Source organism: Puma concolor, chromosome B2, assembly GCF_028749965.1.
Source record: "Puma concolor isolate L17-30 chromosome B2, mPumCon1.1.hap2, whole genome shotgun sequence".
Taxonomy (NCBI): Eukaryota; Metazoa; Chordata; class Mammalia; order Carnivora; family Felidae; genus Puma; species Puma concolor.
Window position 1 is genome coordinate 3,953,093 of NC_141671.1, and position 16,577 is coordinate 3,969,669.

The 16,577-nt window shown below is 48.2% G+C and overlaps 4 protein-coding genes across 4 annotated transcripts; 2 read left to right on the forward strand and 2 right to left on the reverse strand.

The window, feature by feature from the left end:
* Positions 1–260: 260 nt before the first annotated feature.
* On the reverse strand, positions 261–3,471 carry LOC147580666 (histone H1.4-like). Its single transcript, XM_086706055.1, has 2 exons — positions 2,742–3,471; positions 261–619 (listed from the first exon to the last, which is right to left on the reverse strand). Exons 1-2 carry the CDS (start codon positions 3,356–3,358, stop codon positions 391–393), a joined length of 846 nt encoding a protein of 281 aa, XP_086562181.1. The 5' UTR covers positions 3,359–3,471; the 3' UTR covers positions 261–390.
* On the forward strand, positions 705–3,428 carry LOC147580667 (histone H3.1-like). Its single transcript, XM_086706053.1, has one exon. It carries the CDS (start codon positions 2,137–2,139, stop codon positions 2,545–2,547), a length of 411 nt encoding a protein of 136 aa, XP_086562179.1. The 5' UTR covers positions 705–2,136; the 3' UTR covers positions 2,548–3,428.
* A 5,550-nt stretch (positions 3,472–9,021) lies between the features above and the next one.
* Positions 9,022–9,453, forward strand: LOC112853488 (histone H4). Its single transcript, XM_025917034.2, has one exon. It carries the CDS (start codon positions 9,078–9,080, stop codon positions 9,387–9,389), a length of 312 nt encoding a protein of 103 aa, XP_025772819.1. The 5' UTR covers positions 9,022–9,077; the 3' UTR covers positions 9,390–9,453.
* Positions 9,454–15,554: 6,101 nt separating this feature from the next.
* On the reverse strand, positions 15,555–16,023 carry LOC147580668 (histone H2B type 1-C/E/F/G/I). Its single transcript, XM_086706057.1, has one exon. It carries the CDS (start codon positions 15,979–15,981, stop codon positions 15,601–15,603), a length of 381 nt encoding a protein of 126 aa, XP_086562183.1. The 5' UTR covers positions 15,982–16,023; the 3' UTR covers positions 15,555–15,600.
* Between the last annotated feature and the right edge of the window lie 554 nt (positions 16,024–16,577).

A 16,577-nucleotide genomic window follows, 5' to 3' on the forward strand; every position in this document is an offset into this window, starting at 1 on the left:
ATTCATAATATTCGTAGGGCGCCTGTGCGAATGAGGCGTTAAACGAGTTAGACTTTGATTGGATAAATTGTCCTAAAGTGTAAGGCAGTGACGTGAAAATTGCGTGGGGTTAGTCGTCCTTTGTAATTGGTTGCAAACTTCTGGATAGTTTAAGCCAATCAAAACGCGCCATTTACAATTCGGCTTGCAAGTATAATTGCTTCTCATTTGCTGAGAGGATTTGAGCCCCCATTTCACTTTTCCTTACCAAGCTAACTGGTTGGAGAGTATTAAAATGTCTGGACGCGGAAAGCAGGGCGGCAAGGCTCGCGCCAAGGCCAAGACGCGCTCGTCGCGGGCCGGGCTGCAGTTCCCGGTGGGCCGCGTGCACCGCCTGCTCCGCAAGGGCAACTACGCCGAGCGGGTGGGGGCCGGCGCGCCGGTGTACCTGGCGGCCGTGCTGGAGTACCTGACGGCCGAGATCCTGGAGCTGGCGGGCAACGCGGCCCGCGACAACAAGAAGACGCGCATCATCCCGCGCCACCTGCAGCTGGCCATCCGCAACGACGAGGAGCTCAACAAGCTGCTGGGCCGCGTGACCATCGCGCAGGGCGGCGTCCTGCCCAACATCCAGGCCGTGCTGCTGCCCAAGAAGACCGAGAGCCACCACAAGGCCAAGGGCAAGTAAACTGGAAAAATAGCACCTTAGGTCATTGAGGGGACAGTTTTAACCAAAGGCTCTTTTCAGAGCCACCCCCGTATTCATGAAAAGGGCTTACATTTTCCTTCTTAATTGTAGCTAATTGGAAATGCCCTTCAGGGTAGTTCGTCAATCCAGGAATAGGGGTACGTGCTCCCAACTCCTCACAAAGGTGAACAAGCCATTCACTCTAGAGTTACCATAAACATAGTTCCCATTAGTAAACTAAGACGGATGTAGAGATGTGTCACAAGGGTTAAACAGATCAGTGCTGCAGTCCCCAGCGTTGTAAACCATCAGGTAATGGGAAGGTTGATGTTTCCTCTTTGTTGGAAATGGAGATCCAAATCTAGTTAGTGACCTACAGGACAATAGAACTGGACCTTTAATATTGTATGCTATTGAAAGCAGTTTGCCTTTTAATGGAGAGAATCACCTGCAATTCACACTTTATAAACAAACCAGATCCAGCGTTAATGAGCTTGGGGCCTGGGCCTAATCAGTTGCCAATCGAAATACAACTCATGCCCTAGAACCCGTTGTCCTTCAATCAGTACTAAGAACACACAGTAATGTTGTAGCACTTACAACTCTGGGTATCTTTCAACACCATTTTACACAAACTTCGGTTTGTGTAAAGGAAGTACGTGTTAATAATATTATAACCTTACAACATTAAATATGAAATCAAATCAGGCTTAATGGCCGGTGCATTCAGGACTTGTATAAATACATACCTAAAAAATCTGAGTTTGAATAGAGACATCAAGAAATAGACATGTAATTTGTCTTCCTAAAGTGGAATTAAGGTAAAATACTACCTTGCCACGGCACCTGGTGGCTCGGTGGGTTAAGCGTCTGACTGGACGCAAGTCATGATCTCACAGTTCCCGAGTTGGAGCCAGGCGTGGGGTTCTCGGCCACCTGAGCAGAGCCTGCTTCGGATTCTCTCTCTGCCCCCCACCTCTCTCTTAAACAAACTTAAAAGAAAAACCTAGTTGGCCAGTAACATCTATAGGGTGTCTTTTCAAAACGATCCAAAGAAAGCCGGTTTCAGAGGTCATATCTTAAATTGTTATTCAGCCAACAATAGATAGCTTTGGAATAATTTGTATTAGATTCTGCTTTCAAAAGCCAAAGAACTTTGTGAAGAAACAGGCGAGGTAGATAAGTGATATATCTTTGTAAATAAGGTAGAGGCCGGAAAGTGTTGAAAACACCAGCAGTGGTGGATCGGAAGAAGCTGTTATTTTTATTTTTTTTTGTGGAAGATGTTAATTTTGGGTCTAAATGTACTAGAGGTCATGTGAATCAGGGAGTGAAGGTCAATACCAATGTCTTCACTTGGAGCCATAGGAAACAAATACCTGTCCAAACAGGGGGAGTCTCGTTGTATATAGTAGCCGAGGATGGTATGGTTGCATTTTCCCGCAGCTAACTGCTGTGGGAAGTTTTAGATGGCTCGCACGAAGCAGACGGCGCGCAAGTCGACGGGCGGCAAGGCCCCCCGCAAGCAGCTGGCCACCAAGGCGGCCCGCAAGAGCGCGCCGGCCACCGGCGGCGTCAAGAAGCCGCACCGCTACCGGCCCGGCACGGTGGCCCTGCGCGAGATCCGCCGCTGCCAGAAGTCCACCGAGCTGCTGATCCGCAAGCTGCCGTTCCAGCGGCTGGTGCGCGAGATCGCGCAGGACTTCAAGACCGACCTGCGCTTCCAGAGCTCGGCCGTGATGGCGCTGCAGGAGGCGTGCGAGGCCTACCTGGTGGGACTCTTCGAGGACACCAACCTGTGCGCCATCCACGCCAAGCGCGTCACCATCATGCCCAAGGACATCCAGCTGGCGCGCCGCATCCATAGGGAACGGGCCTAAGTTCCTTTAGCCAGTGAAAACTTTAATGCCTAAAGGCTCTTTTCAGAGCCAGTGACCTTTTCTATGAGATAGTGCTTTCTTCTTGTTCTCGTAAATTGTGAAAGATCCTGGAGAAACCAAGTGTTACGAGTCCTTGCATAAGCTTAATTGTGTGGCTCTGAAAAGAGCCTTTAGGTATTCTCAGTTAGCCAAACTTCTGAGTTCCTGCCGGCCCCTTCTTGGGCTTGGCCGCCTTGGGCTTCGGGGCCTTGACCTTGGCGGGGCTCTTGGCAGCTTTCACCTTCTTCGGGCTCTTGGCCACTTTCTTGGCCGCCGCCGCCGCCGCCGCGGGCTTCTTCGCCTTCTTCGGGGTCTTCTTGGCGCTCTTCTTGGGGGTGCCGGCCCCCGCGGCCTTCTTGGCTTTCTTGGCCGCCCCGGCAGCCTTCTTGGGCTTGGCCGCGCCCGCCTTCTTGGCTTTGGGCTTGGCCTCCCCGGAAGCCGCCTTCTTGTTGAGCTTGAACGAGCCCGAGGCGCCCGTGCCCTTGGTCTGCACCAGGGTGCCCTTGCTCACCAGGCTCTTGAGGCCCAGCTTGATGCGACTGTTGTTCTTCTCCACGTCGTAGCCGGCGGCCGCCAGCGCCTTCTTGAGCGCGGCCAGGGACACGCCACTGCGCTCCTTGGAGGCGGCCACGGCCTTAGTGATGAGCTCGGACACCGGCGGCCCGGACGCCTTGCGCTTGGCGGCGCCTGCGGACTTGCGGGCCTTCTTCTTCACGGGCGTCTTCTCGGCGGGGGCCGGAGCGGCGGGCGCGGCGGGCGCGGCCTCGGACATTCTGGGCTCGGCTGGCGGAAGGTACAGAAAACAATAATAATAATAAAGTCTCGGCGTTGAGCTGCCTGGCCCTGGAGTGTGTGTGTGTATATATATACAAGCACGGCGCGGCGCGCTGATTGGTTCCCAGCTCAGCCTTGCCACTTGACCGCAACCTAGTCTCAGCTCTGTCCCGGAATTGTGTTTGTTACCCTTGAGGAAAGCAAAAAAAATGAAAATTTCCCGTGGAGGGATCACAGCGACTCTATTGTATAGCGACGCGGGACAGCTCGTGCTTTGAGATCTGCCTGTTTTCTTCTTCCAGGTTTTACGACGTCAGTCCCAGCCTTTTCCAAAAGCCCCTGCCACTCTGAGAGATGCACAGGTCAGGGAGACAACTTCACGAGTTTCGTTTAAAATAGAAGTCCTCTCGTCTGTGCTGTCACTAGCTTGCTCTCTCGTAACAGTCTGTACATTCTTGGCTTCTCGAACGTTCAACAACTGCTTAGTTCTCACTGAGACTGAGCCGGAAAATCTGGTTCATATGAAGGGAACTAGCACAGGCTCTTTCCCCATTTCTCTGCAAGAGTGATAGTAAAGGACGGTTGTAATAAGAGCTTGTACTGACAAGGACAGTCACTACTTTGTCCAAAAAGCCTTCATCATTGCTTTTAGTGGCAATTTGGGGGGTTAGTTACTTTGGGGGTTTCAAGCATTCCCGATTTGTTGAGGAAAATGGGAAATGTAGCAGTGTGTGGTCCCGACCTGGTTGTCTGGCCTATGTTTCCCATAGATGATGACAGAGGTTATCTAGGAGGGCTATAAAAGAGGCTCCTTTATGGTGTAAAAAATGTCTTATTTACACTGACTTTATTGGGGGGGATCGGTAATTAAAACATTATTAAGCTTTTAGTACAGAAATCTGCCATGCTTGGGGAAGATAAACTTGGGCAACCTAATAAAGCAACAGAATCAAAGAATATACACGTGTTTTCTTTTCTCGCCATGGTTTGTTGGAGCCTCAGTGTTTCTCGCCCTTTCTGGGCTATCTCGTTCTTTCCAGGCTACTTTGTAGCTAGTTGTGCTCATTACTTTCTGCTGAAATCCAAAGGTCTAGAGGGAGCTTCGGTCTGAGACTTGGCTTTCGATGGATTTGCCAACGAAGCTTTACCCATCCTGTGTCCCGGAACCTTCTCAGATGGCCAGTGAAGAAAATTCCCAGGGAGGCTCAGCTGTCAAACCATCTTTGAAGTATTAATAAAGAACCTTAGTAAATTGACTCTCGACCCTAGTATCAAACTTCGTTCCCCTCTACCAGAATATCCACCCCAACAGCAGGGCAGGGAGAAGGAACCACAGGGACTTGTGGCCCAAATACTCAGCATCAGGAGGAGGGGTGGAGTAAGGACTGTGTTAACTGCTGGGAAAGAAATGATGGAAAGGCTGATGTGGTTTATTAAAGACCATCGCTAGTTCAACCAGCGTTCCACGGATGAATCCAGAGTAGAAAGATCTAGATGTAGATGTCATTATTGCCTGTATCCTAGACCGCCCGAGGATACCAGCACGGAGAATAATTATGACATCGAGTCTATGTAAACATAAACCTTATATGGTGTTTTTCTTGCTGGTAATTTTAGAATCAGTATGCAGCAGCTTGGGAGAGCTGCTCTATCATAGACAAACTATGGTATTTTGATAATCTGTGATATTAGCTCTGTGTTGTCCTTTCTACCTTGGTACCAATATTTTGTGAGGAATCCTGTAGTTTGCATTTGAGTGACTTCAATATACTTTAGTTCCACTTTTTGATATGACCCAAGGAAGTCCTAGTAGGTTTTGAGTATTGCCTGGGTGTTTGAGAAGCCCGAAGTCATGAAGATCCGTGAACCTAACATGGGGCTCCTGGGTGGCTCAGTTGGGTGAAGCGTCCGACTGTCGCTCTGCAGAGTAGGGCTCTGTGCTGGCAGCTGGGAGGCTGGAGCCTGCTTCAGATTCTGTGTGTGTGCGTCTCTCTCTACCCTTCCCCCACTCATGCTCTTTCTCAACCATAAAAACATAAAAAAAACCAAAACAAAAAAACCCGTAACATCAAATTGGAAGCCAAGTGACTTGAGCAGGAGGAATATAGAGAGACTATGGGTGGTTTGGCTAGAGAGAATAATTATAGTCATGGCAGAGTGCATGGGCTAGATTTTCTGGGTTTCAAAAATTAGAGTTGTAATAAAAGTTTTTTGTGGTAGTTCAATTTTCAGTAGCAAATGTGTATGTAGAGGAACTTATTAAAATTGAGGCTTATTTGGAAAAAAAAAGGAATATACACATGCAACTCTCACACACACACTCATACACACACACATGCATTCTTACACTTCCACGCACAGTTCATTTGAGACAAGGGCAATTTTTATAAAAGCGTGTTTTATATTCACTAGTACATTTCTTAGTTATGAAGGAGATAGGTTTGTATTACTAATGTTGAATAGGAAACATGTTTATGGTAGAAAGGCATTTAATTTTTATTTTCATCACTCTTCAAATTCTTTCTCTTTAACACGTTTATTTTGAAGCATGTACCCGTCTTGTGTTTTGCTAGGATGTTGAAAGTAAGAAATGCTGGGAACACACAGAGCAAAGCTCAAAAGGTGAGGGTTTCACACTCCTTTTTGATCCCTTCAAAATCCAGAAATGACTGATTACTTCCTGTAGCGCATTCAACTGAAATGTGAAAAACGTAAGAAATGTTACTAAAGACTAAATGTTAACACAACTCAGATGGGTGCGATGAGATGGGAAATCAGCTCAACAGAAATCATTTTTACTTTGTGTATTTACTTATGTATTCCTAATCCTTTTAAGAGATTTTGATTCTTATGGTTGAATTTGAAACTCACTTGAGGAATCTTCATAGATAGTAAAGAGGAGTATGAATTACAGAGAGGCCATGTTGTAAGAAGGCTGTGACGGTGGCCAGTCTAGACAAGAGCCAGAATTGCAACCCGGATCTGGGAAATAATGGAGGTGCCTTACCAACAAAGGAAGGGCTGTCTCTTGGCCACCTAAATGTAGGGAGTCTCCAAGGTACTGCTCCATTCCCCTTCATGGGTTCAGGAATTACCTTTCTATGGGTAACTTTGAAGTCTCTCCCTCGGGTCTGGCCTCTTGCCTAAATGTCAAACTTGTATTTCTGGGTGCCTGCTGGTTATTTGACTTTGCACCTCCGTATACCAGATACACTCTGTCTATACTCTCTACATAACCTATTCTCACCTACGTAGTTTCCAATCAAAAGATAACCTTCCACCTGTCATCTCTGTAAATTCTATTTATAAAACCCCCATTCTTTATTAAGTGAGCCACACCTGATTTGTTTGGGGACTTTTAGTCCATTGAAGGTCCAAGCAACTTGGAAATAAATAGATGCCTCCAATGTTTACCAGTAGGCTCAGAGTGGGCCAACCACATTTCTCCTCAGAGAGTTTTGATGCTTACATCAATTTGTACAAAAGGATGCATGTTTCAGCAACCATATCCTACCGGATATGATAAAGGAATATGAAACTTATGCATTTTTGTCCCCTTCACATGTTGGAGAAGTAAAAGAATAGTGTCAACAAAATGACCCTTCTGTAGCAACATAGAGGACGGAGAGGAACACATAATACTGAGTATTAACAGATTTCCTTTCATATAACTCAGCACAGTGGTGACTACAATTAGGAGAAAAAATATCACATGTCTCATATAGCAAAGCAAATGAAACTATGACTCCTCTTATCTCTGGATAGTCAGGGGTGACAATGTCCTGTGTTTCTTGTGACAGACCGGGGAGCTAATTCCAGAGGGACATTTTTACACACCTAGAGATGACTTGGATAATAATATATTATATACAGACTATATCTCCTCAACCTAGGAAATATCTCTCTACTGAAAAAACAGGAGACGGGGCTTAATCCATAGAAAAATTTCTCTATGTTCCTAAGGGAAACGTGAAAACACAGACACACTATTTTCTCCAAGATAAGGTCTGTAAAGAAAAGAGGGTGAGGAAATAACTTCTTTGTTGTGGTGGAGAAACCATTGCCATGTACCTTTACACAACGTCTGACTACTGTTACTAACCTATGGTTTTCTTTCCAATGCTCACGGCATTTCCCAGTGCTCCTGTCTGCATATTTTCCAAACCCAGAGTCCTTCAAAGCTCTGAAGAGCCCAAAGCTCTGAGCCCAAAGCTCAGTGATCATTTCGTGTCATGGACTTCTTTGGATATCCCATGAAGCTTATATATGTACGATGAATTCTTAAATGATGTACAGAGAATTTATAAAGGAAAAGAATTATATTAAAATTCCAGAATCAAACTTATCAAAACCCAAAATTGTTGAAGTGTTCACATATGTGTTTCTTTACTAATACATTAAAGTACCAATGTTGCCTTCGTGACCAACAATTACCACAGTGTAGAAGGGGTGATATGCTTAAAAGATATTGGCAATACTGACAGCTGCACCTGCCAGTGAGAAGAATACATCGCGGGTCCTGCCGGTCACACTGTTTGCTGCCTGTGTGCCTCAGTGGAGACAATGCCAGGGTTCCGTTGGTCAATAGCGCAAATAAAGACGGAACTGTTGTTCTCTGCCAGTTCCTAGAAGTCCTGAAGCCTGCCATTGTAGCCGAGGCTAAAAGCCCCGCTCTGGAATTTGTCCCCGTGCACCAGGAAGTCAGAAAACAAGCTTCAATGAGGCAAGTGCTGCTCACAGAGCCTGGAGGAGAGGCCACATCTACACGAAGTCAACGGGAACTTCTCAAAGGGATGAATGGCAGGTCAACTGTGTAAGTGTTTATTATTTGAAGGAGTTGTCAAAAGAGCGTTGTAGCAAACCAGGGTGCGCTCTTCGTTTAGGAGCTGCACCCACTTTAGAGGGGTGACTACTGAGGAGAGGAGCGGAGAGCATTCACAACATATAATAATGTCGAGTGAGTGCTTGCGTGCAGCCTCCAACACTTTCCATGCAGAATCTCCTCGAAGCTTCACTGCTCTAGAACTTGGACTTTCTTACCTACTCGCAAAGAAGAAGCCGAGCAGACACCGCCCAGGTCATAGGGAGAGCGTGGCAGCAGGCTGTCTCCAGAGCTTGACTCCGCGTGTGCGACTGGGGGGAGGACTGGGCTGTGATGCAGGGACAGTGGCAGCCAGAAGCTGTCCCTAAGGAACCATACGGTCCGATCATAAACTGGAGACTCGGCAGGCAGCACAGGGTTCTCGACACTTGCATCCAGCGAGGCTTGGTGAGGGACACAGATCCTCGATCCATCGATCGAGAAGACCAGAAGACACTTGGCAATAAAGACATGCTTAGCGTCAAAGCTGACCTCAAGCGTCTCGGGGACGACGGCGAGGATTCGGTGAGCATTTCCGGGTTGGTCTGGGAGACGTGAGGGGCAAGCGTGAGGCTTCTGTGTGGAAGGTGTAGGAAGCGTCGCCCGGAGTGCCGGCTGCAAGGCTGCGCGGAGCCGGGAGGGTTCCCGGAGGCCCCTCCGGGCCAGACTCCTGCTCAGGGGCCCCGCCCGGTCGGCGCCGCTCGCAGCAAAGGAGACACGAGCGATGGGCGGGCCCAGAGTGTGGTTACCGCCCCTGCTCTCGGGGTTTTCAAACAGGTCCGGCACTTTGCTATAAAAGGGCTGCTTGGCGCCGACGGGAGTGGTGCTTCCGTAGCGTTGCGGTGGTGTGGTGACGATGTCTGGTCGCGGCAAAGGCGGGAAGGGCCTGGGCAAGGGTGGTGCCAAGCGCCACCGCAAGGTGCTGCGCGACAACATCCAGGGCATCACCAAGCCCGCCATCCGGCGGCTGGCCCGGCGCGGCGGCGTGAAGCGCATCTCCGGCCTCATCTACGAGGAGACCCGCGGGGTGCTCAAGGTGTTCCTGGAGAACGTGATCCGGGACGCCGTCACCTACACGGAGCACGCCAAGCGCAAGACGGTCACGGCCATGGACGTGGTGTACGCGCTCAAGCGCCAGGGCCGCACCCTCTACGGCTTCGGGGGCTAAGTATTTCCTTCCTGCCATCAAAAGCCTGCGATTCTCACCCAAAGGCCCTTTTCAGGGCCGCCTATTTAGTCACAGAAGGAGTTGGCACGCTTTTTGGTTCTGGTGTTTATTTAAATCTTTTCCAGACTGTGAGGTTCAATCCGTGAAAGATAGTGTGGAGAGATCGCCTGCGTGCTTTCTGTCGGCCGTGTTCCTCCAGGACCCGTTTTTTCCCGGTTTCAAAAGCATCTTGGCAACTGTCCTTGTTCAGGTTTGTTTTACCAAGTCTGGGCTCATCTCAGTCTTCAGACACCATTCCCTATTTTCCAATTAAATCTCCGTTACAGATGAGCGTTCCAACGTCCCCCCCCCCCCCCCCATAATCCTGTGAGTTTTTCAAACCCGGGTCTTCGTGATTGAAACCCCGCCTTCTCAGCCTGTCTGCTATTGAGAGGAACGCTGTTCTGCAGTGGGTTATCTGTCTCCTGTTCTTAAGCTGCTGGAAACCTTGTACTAACCGCCAGCGTTTCACTCTATCTTCTGATGTCCTGGTGTATTTGTTTTTTTGAAAAGTCTTGGGGATCTTTGCAATATACTCTGGTCTTTATCCACTGAAGGCTGTTCAGCATAATAAAGGCATAGCTGGACTACTAGCTTTCTAACCCCAGGCAACAGGAGCTGGCCTTTCTGGCTACAGGTGAGCACGTGGAAGAGTCAGGAAGTCAGCGGAACTCATTCCCAGGTGTGGGCTTTAAAACCTCCCCTCTTGCCTCCAGATAAGGTATTGATCTTGTTTGTCCTCACAAGACCTCAGGCCTGGGGGATAGCAGAACAACGACTCGAGGGAGAGTCCTGGATTGATCAGCAGCAGCTGAGTTAATCACAACAGATGTGTCCTGTGACATGAATAATTGTTCTTAAGATAATTTATGGAGTCTCGGTTACAGCCCTTCACTTTACAAACCAAACACGGATTTGTTTTCTCAGTTTATGAAGCAGTGTGGACAGTCCTCTGTCCACCTGAGAGCCCTTTAAGGAAAGCTGATTCCAAATGGGTCTGTTTCCTGTGTTCCTATGTGTTGTGCCGTGTTCCATTCTGGACAGGGCGCAGGGTAAGAGCTCATGTTAGAAATGCATGGACTGTCCACATACCTTAGGCAGCTGTAATCTGAATATTTGAAAGTGCTGTCCTCCCTTAGCAGAGTTGATCTTTACAATAAGTGGATGAATAACTCCTTCAAGAATCTGTTAGAAAATATGCATGTGGGCATAGACATTTCATGGGAGTCACGTCCCCTCCGAGGCTCATCCGAGGAAACCCCAGGGCTCCCTGGATTCTTGTCAACAACCTGGAGTCTAGGACTTAAGGATCTGGGATCTAGAGATGCAGAACTGAAGAGAGGAAAGGGCAGACATAATACAGAGAGCGCATATTGAACGATAATATCCTAGCTTATTCACTACGGGCCGTAGGCGTATCTATTCTCGAGAAGTGAGTTTGGAAATGCAAGCTAGCCCCATCTGAGAAATTATGATTTTCAGAGGCCTGAAGTCCAAGCTGACTGAATCACACAAGATTTGGGAGTAAATGAAAACAATGAGGCATGGATTTGCAGCCCGGTTCAGGAAGAAGTCCATGAATCTTCTTAGTTAAGGCCCTTTGAACTTCCATCGCCAGTCTTGAAAAATATATTAACAAGGCCTAAGAATGCAGTCATCTACGTCCTTGAGCAATTCATATATTAAGTTTACAAATTTCCATTATTCCTTAAGAAATAAAAAAAGAAACTGGAGACCTGACTCTGTGTTTTGATATTATTTAAACAATATATATATAAAAAAAAAAACTTTTGAAAGAGACGTTCCCCTAGCACACCCTGAGCACTCATGTCTATTTCTGTTCTTTCTGTTCTGTCCCTTTTCCTAGTTTCTAGAAAAGGCAATCTATTAGATGCAGCTAGGGAGATGCCAGCGTCAATCACATGATGGCTTAAGAGAGAGGAGCGAAACAAAGTAGGGACACTTGGGTCCCAGAGTCAAGGCAACAATCCTGAGTCCTGAAGCTGTCCCAAATGTCTGGGTTGCCTGTTATTCCCTGTAACTCGAATGCCCAGTGGGTTCCATTTACCATATGCAAAGGTCTCCCATGTTGTCATTTCAGTAGACATCACACCAGGCTGGTCACGTCCTCCTTCCTGAAACACTATTTTCTTGACTTCTGTGACTCTAATCTCCTGGTTTTTGTCCTCACCGTTTAGAATCTTTGGCCATCTTCTTTTCTTTCCTTTCTTCTTTACCCATGGGAAAATTCCAATTCCGTTGCATGCCAACAACAATAACATTTCTATTTCCAAACTCTTGTCACAATTTCTATGTTCGGTCCCCACTTTGCTCCGGTTCCCAGATTCACATGTACAACTACTCACTTGCTACCTTTCGTGGGATGCTTTAGGGGATTTAAACATTGCCATGTCCCAGTCTCTGAAACCTCATCCTCTCCTAGAATTCTTGGTAATTATGCAAGAATTTCAGCAGCACTGCAAGCGGTGGTTAAGCATACAGGCTGGGGCACACATTCTGCTTCCAACCCCAGCCCCACACCTTGCTCATCCCCAGTCGATTAGAAGGAGATCATAGTTGTGTTTAGATAATCCGTGGAAGTTGAGAGCACTAAATGAGTTAACCTTTGTAAAGAAACTCTTACGATTTCTTTTTTTTAATTTTATTTATTTTTTTAACGTTTATTTATTTTTGAGACAGAGAGAGACAGAGCATGAACAGGGGAGGGTCAGACAGAGAGGGAGATACAGAATCTGAAACAGGCTCCAGGCTCTGAGCGGTCAGCACACAGCCCGATGCGGGGCTCGAACTCCCCTACCGCGAGATCGTGACCTGAGCCGAAGTCGGACGCTTAACCGACTGAGCCACCCAGGCGCCCCGAAACTGTTATGGTTTCTTAAACACATGGAAAGTGCTCAATAAATGTCAGCAACATGTTTCTTCACCTATGAAACCCAGATCTTTTTTCAATTCTGTTTTCTGCTTCTTTCTACCTTTAATCCCATAAATCCCATTTCCCACACAGCAGCCTGCATGCTTTAAAATTCTAATAGATTCGGGGCGCCTGGGTGGCGCAGTCGGTTAAGCGTCCGACTTCAGCCAGATCACGATCTCATAGTCCGTGAGTTCGAGCCCCGCGTCAGGCTCTGGGCTGATGGCTCGGAGCCTGGAGTCTGTTTCCGATTCTGTGTCTCCCTCTCTCTCTGCCCCTCCCCCGTTCATGCTCTGTCTCTCTCTGTCCCAAAAATAAATGTTGAAAAAAAAAATTAAAAAAAAATAAAATTCTAATAGATTCTCACGACACAATAAAAGTCTGGGTGCCTTCCTGGCGCTTAAGGTCCAACATGTTCAGGCCCCCCTTTAACCCTCAGTGTCTTCCCCGAACACCTCATATTTGTTTACTACTCTCCCAGCTCACAGAACTTGTATTTTTGAGCAGAGACTCCTCCCTGCCTTAGAGCTTTGTTGTAGCAACAGCCTCTTGGCCTGCGAGTCGAGTCGTATCCCCTGGTTCCTCGGTTCCCTCACCTGGTCAGTATCACGGCACCTGGTTTATTTCCCATAGTTTCATAGCAGTGAGAACTCCTATTTGGAATGATCGAGTTGAGGAATCAGTGTGTTGATTCTCTCTCCTCTCCCGCTAGGATCTCAGCCCCACAGAGCAGTCTCTCGTCTGTCATGCCTACTGCTGTCGCTTAACGCCCCACACAGAGGAAATCGATCACCATTTGACAAAATGCGGAAAGAAATCCCTTCAACTGCTTTCTGATTTTTCTGTCCTCATCTAGCATAACCTCATCTTTACCACCGGAAACCTCCACGCAGGAAGGGGCTTTGGTCAGCTTGTTCTCCATGTATCAGATGTGCTCAGAGCAGAGCAGCTAGAAGCAGTATTTATATCTGTGGGAACTTGCTCGAAAGCCAAGTTCCCAGATATCCCTCAGAGCTAAGGAGACGACAGAGGCTCTGGGAGTGGGGCCAGCACTCTGTCCTCTAACAAGCCTCCAGGTGACTTTGAAGCACACTCAAGGTTAGCAGCGCTGCTCTGTATCTTGGGTGCATAATTCAGTGCTTGGCACTTGAATGCCAATGCGACAAATGGATGTTCCTTGTTTCTGCCTAGAGGTGTCTGTTTGAGGCAGTCAGTGCCACTTCCCCTCCTCCTAATCCAGCCTCGGGTTTGTTCAGGTCTCCCCTCCCTCCTTGCCTGTGCTGTAGAGAAGGGATCCTTTATTGCTGGTCTCAGGGAGCAGGCGCTGATTCAACCATACTAGTCCTGAGGGTTCCAGCCAGTCAGTAATAAGGAATTTGGGGCTGAGAATAGGGCCAGTTCTTTACAGCTGTGAGAGCCTTTAACAGGGCAGTTCAGAAGCTTCCTCAACGTTTTGAGCTAGCTGAAGGGAGAGTTGTTGATTACAAAACTGTGTGTTGGGGAGAAAAGTGGAATCAGGGACATTTCAGGAAGAGAACAGTTGCAAAGGCCTGGAGGCTGGAGAGGTCAGGGGGCATTCCAAAAAGTGTGAAAAAGCAAGAAATAAAACAAAACAAAAAGCAAAGCAACAAAAAAACGGGAGGAAAAGCATCCATTGAGGCTTGGTTTGAGCGTTCAGTGAGTGGCTGTCTACGAACCTTGATGTCTGATATCGTGCAGCCAGCACGGAGGTCATTGAAAGACACGGAAAAGAATAATACACAGTCACGTACGCTTTCTCACAAAACTACTTCCCTGGAATGAAAAGGAGACTCGCTACGGACAGAGGAGTTTTAGTATTACCTCAAACTGAAATCAAGGTGATCACAAAAAGTTGAAATGCAGTTGTACATTTGGCAATGGGAAAACAAATACTTGTTTGTTTTTTTTTTGGGGGGGGGGTGTTGCATACTTATTTTGACTTTTTGAGAGAATAAAGGGAGACCAGGTAGACTGGCTAGGAAGGCTGGCTAGGAGTTTCTGGAGGACAGAGTTAGTGATTTTCGAGTGCATTTTCTGGAGGACAGAGTTAGGGATTCTTGGGTGTACTTGGTATTTCCATTTACAGGGAAGGTGCCACGAACCCAAACTTTCTCATCTAACTTTCCGAAGGAAGCCTCTACGTCACAGGGTCTGTAGAAATGAGGGAAGGAGACAAATTCTGCTTTTAATTTTTCAGGTTTAGGTTCTTTGGCGTCACGTGATCACAACCTCTAGCCTTCCAGACCCTGGTGTCCAGCATCAGGATGGTAAAACGCATGTCCTGAGTCCACGTTTCCTGCTCTCCACCCTCTGACTTCCCTGGGTCCCCGAGTTCTCAGGATCGCCCTTTTGCTCAACTGAGCCGGGGACCAGAGCTGATGACAGAACAGGTGGACGAATTCTGCCAAGTGACGGAAAAGGACGGACTCGGGACAGCTGAGGCAGCTTTCGTATTCTGGGGGCTGCACTTGTGAGGAGACTGTAGCGCTTGAATATCCAGAATTGTTTTTGGAAGTCACTTGGGAGTCAGGGAGGGGATTGGGAGAGGAATATATTGTCACGTTACACCCTAAAAGCCAAACATAATGACAAGCACCTTTCTGAGAGCCGCTTAGGAGGTAAAGCAAGATCAAAGACTTTTGCTAAAAACCGTTGTCCTCACCGGAGAGCGGCAGCCGGTGAACACGTTTTGAAGACCCAGGACACACGCCTAAGCAGGATCCTGGAGTCCTGGGCAAAAGAGTGGGGAAGGGCAGTGAGAGGATCAGATGCCCACAAAGAACGCGGGCCGCCGTCTCCGGGGTACCGGGAGAGGAAGTCCCGCCCTTACACGGCGGGCTTTTCAAATGTCATTGTGGCTGCTTACACCCATGGAGTGACACTTCCCATGTGGCGACCGGGGTCAGCTTCGAGAAGGGGCCAGCAGCCTCCACGCCTGTGCAAGCCTTAGGAAAGGGGCCAGAACCTGTAAGGATCCGGGAAGTGAGCGCTAGCCGTTCTGCCCACGGGCGGTTATGCTGCTGGCGACGTCTGCACAGCCCTCGGCGATCCGAGCCAAAGGCAGAATCTCCCAAAGAACCGGTAGCGTGTTCTCCCGCGGGTGTCCCCAGTAACCTAACAATGCCCAGGAAGACCCCAGCGCGTGTCGGCGCACAGCTCTGGTGGTGAAAATCTGTGGCTCTGAAAAGAGCCTTTGGGTTGGATCGTGTCTCCCAGCACTCACTTGGAGCTGGTGTACTTGGTGACGGCCTTGGTGCCCTCGGACACGGCGTGCTTGGCCAGCTCCCCGGGCAGCAGCAGGCGCACGGCCGTCTGGATCTCCCGGGACGTGATGGTCGAGCGCTTGTTGTAATGCGCCAGGCGCGACGCCTCGCCCGCGATGCGCTCGAAGATGTCGTTGACGAACGAGTTCATGATGCCCATGGCCTTGGACGAGATGCCCGTGTCGGGGTGCACCTGCTTCAGCACCTTGTACACGTACACCGAGTAGCTCTCCTTGCGGCTGCGCTTGCGCTTCTTGCCGTCCTTCTTCTGCGCCTTGGTCACCGCCTTCTTGGAGCCCTTCTTCGGGGCCGGGGCGGACTTCGCTGGCTCAGGCATTTCAAATTTGTCGTCTTCCGAAAGGAGAAAAAATGGGGTGGGCGCCAGGATCCTGCTTATTTGTAGGCAGCTTTATGCAAATGTAGGATTCATTTTGAGACTTCTGATTGGTGGGTTTGTCGTGTGGCCTGATTGGTTCGAGCTCTATTCTCCTATTGGTCATATCCGGAGAGAAATTTTCCCCTGTTCTTCCTGGCCGCTTTAGTCCCGTTAAACCATTTTAGAACAAGTTATGATTAGTGTGTAGCAATGTAGATTAATTTGTTGATTAATTTTGGATATTAGAAGGCCTGTTCTTTTGTTTTGGAATGCCAGGAAAGCAATCTTGTGTAAGAAGTGCTGATTATTTTATAGTGTTTCGGGTTAGGCCTGGCCACACCCCTCTACCTTGCCTGTCTGGCATGTGGGTTATTTTTAGCTGAAGACTCTTGAGACTCTGCAGGTTCAAGAGAAACTTTCCTCCCTCTCTTAACCATACAGATAAATCTAAATTGGGAGTAGAGTCTTTCCCAAAATAAGTGTTATTAATAGAGATAAGATTTTTCTGAGTGATCCATCTGATGAGGGAGCATGAGGCAAGCCGAGGGCAGAACACA

Coding starts and splice junctions, on each gene's coding strand:
- LOC147580667 (XM_086706053.1), top strand. CDS start 2,137: ATGGCTCGCACGAAGCAGACGGCGCGCAAGTCGACGGGCGGCAAGGCC.
- LOC147580666 (XM_086706055.1), bottom strand. CDS start 3,358: ATGTCCGAGGCCGCGCCCGCCGCGCCCGCCGCTCCGGCCCCCGCCGAG. Junction 620..2,741: donor GGGCCGGCAGGAACTCAGAA/GTTTGGCTAACT, acceptor CTTGGGCAGCAG/CACGGCCTGGATGTTGGGCA.
- LOC112853488 (XM_025917034.2), top strand. CDS start 9,078: ATGTCTGGTCGCGGCAAAGGCGGGAAGGGCCTGGGCAAGGGTGGTGCC.
- LOC147580668 (XM_086706057.1), bottom strand. CDS start 15,981: ATGCCTGAGCCAGCGAAGTCCGCCCCGGCCCCGAAGAAGGGCTCCAAG.